Source organism: Morone saxatilis, unplaced genomic scaffold (genome assembly GCF_004916995.1).
Source record: "Morone saxatilis isolate NCDOM2014 unplaced genomic scaffold, NCSU_SB_2.0 Contig7, whole genome shotgun sequence".
In the NCBI taxonomy this organism is placed as follows: Eukaryota; Metazoa; Chordata; class Actinopteri; family Moronidae; genus Morone; species Morone saxatilis.
Window position 1 is genome coordinate 2,000,099 of NW_023340246.1, and position 714 is coordinate 2,000,812.

The following is a 714-nucleotide window of genomic DNA, read 5'->3' on the forward strand; positions in this document are numbered from 1 at the left end:
ACTGATCCTGGTCCCAATTAGAACAGAAGTATTTTTTCTTTTCCAGAGATAATCCAGTCATTCTGTTCTCTAGACCCCTAAAATCAGTGAAAACCTATTTTCAAGGCCTCCTCACATTCAACCCCCAAACCTCAAAGTACAACAATCAAGTGTACAGTGTGGACAGTATAGGTAAATGGTAAATGGACGTACTTGTATAGCGCCTTTCTAGTCTTCCGACCACTCAGAAGCGCTTACTACAGGATGGCAAAAGTCCATCGAACAGAAACTAACCATTTCATACACATTCACCACCGATGCTGTCCATCAGGAAGCAAATTGGGGGTTCAGGTATCTTTGCTCAAGTGATACTTCGACAGTTGAAGGAGCAGGGATCGAACAACAACCTTCATTGGGGACGGACCCGTCTGCCTCTGAGCCACAGCCGCATCTATAGGCTCAAATATACTCCTAAACAGACACATACGTGGACACAGGCAGGTAGTAGTTTTATTTATACTATTTTCTGGATTCTGCTTGAACGACGTGTTCCCCACATTGTACTGGTTGTCCGGTCACAATAAACTGGCGGTACGCGGAAGCTTACGTGTAAATCCTTTACCCCGATTCCTGCTTATGTATTACTATTATTACTACTACTAGTAACCAGTCAGTCACCTGAATGCCACATTCTGTTACTCCCCACCTCTGCTGCATCTGCTGAAATCGTGCTAA

General features: G+C 44.1%; 1 protein-coding gene across 1 annotated transcript in view; it reads right to left on the reverse strand.

The window, feature by feature from the left end:
- nt5dc1 (5'-nucleotidase domain containing 1) overlaps window positions 1–714 on the reverse strand; it is a 64,674-nt gene that overhangs the window by 23,847 nt on the left and 40,113 nt on the right. Inside the window, exon 10 of the mRNA XM_035679079.1 lies at window positions 352–450. Coding sequence (XP_035534972.1) covers window positions 352–450 — 99 coding nt within the window. The remainder of the gene's footprint in view (window positions 1–351; window positions 451–714) is intronic.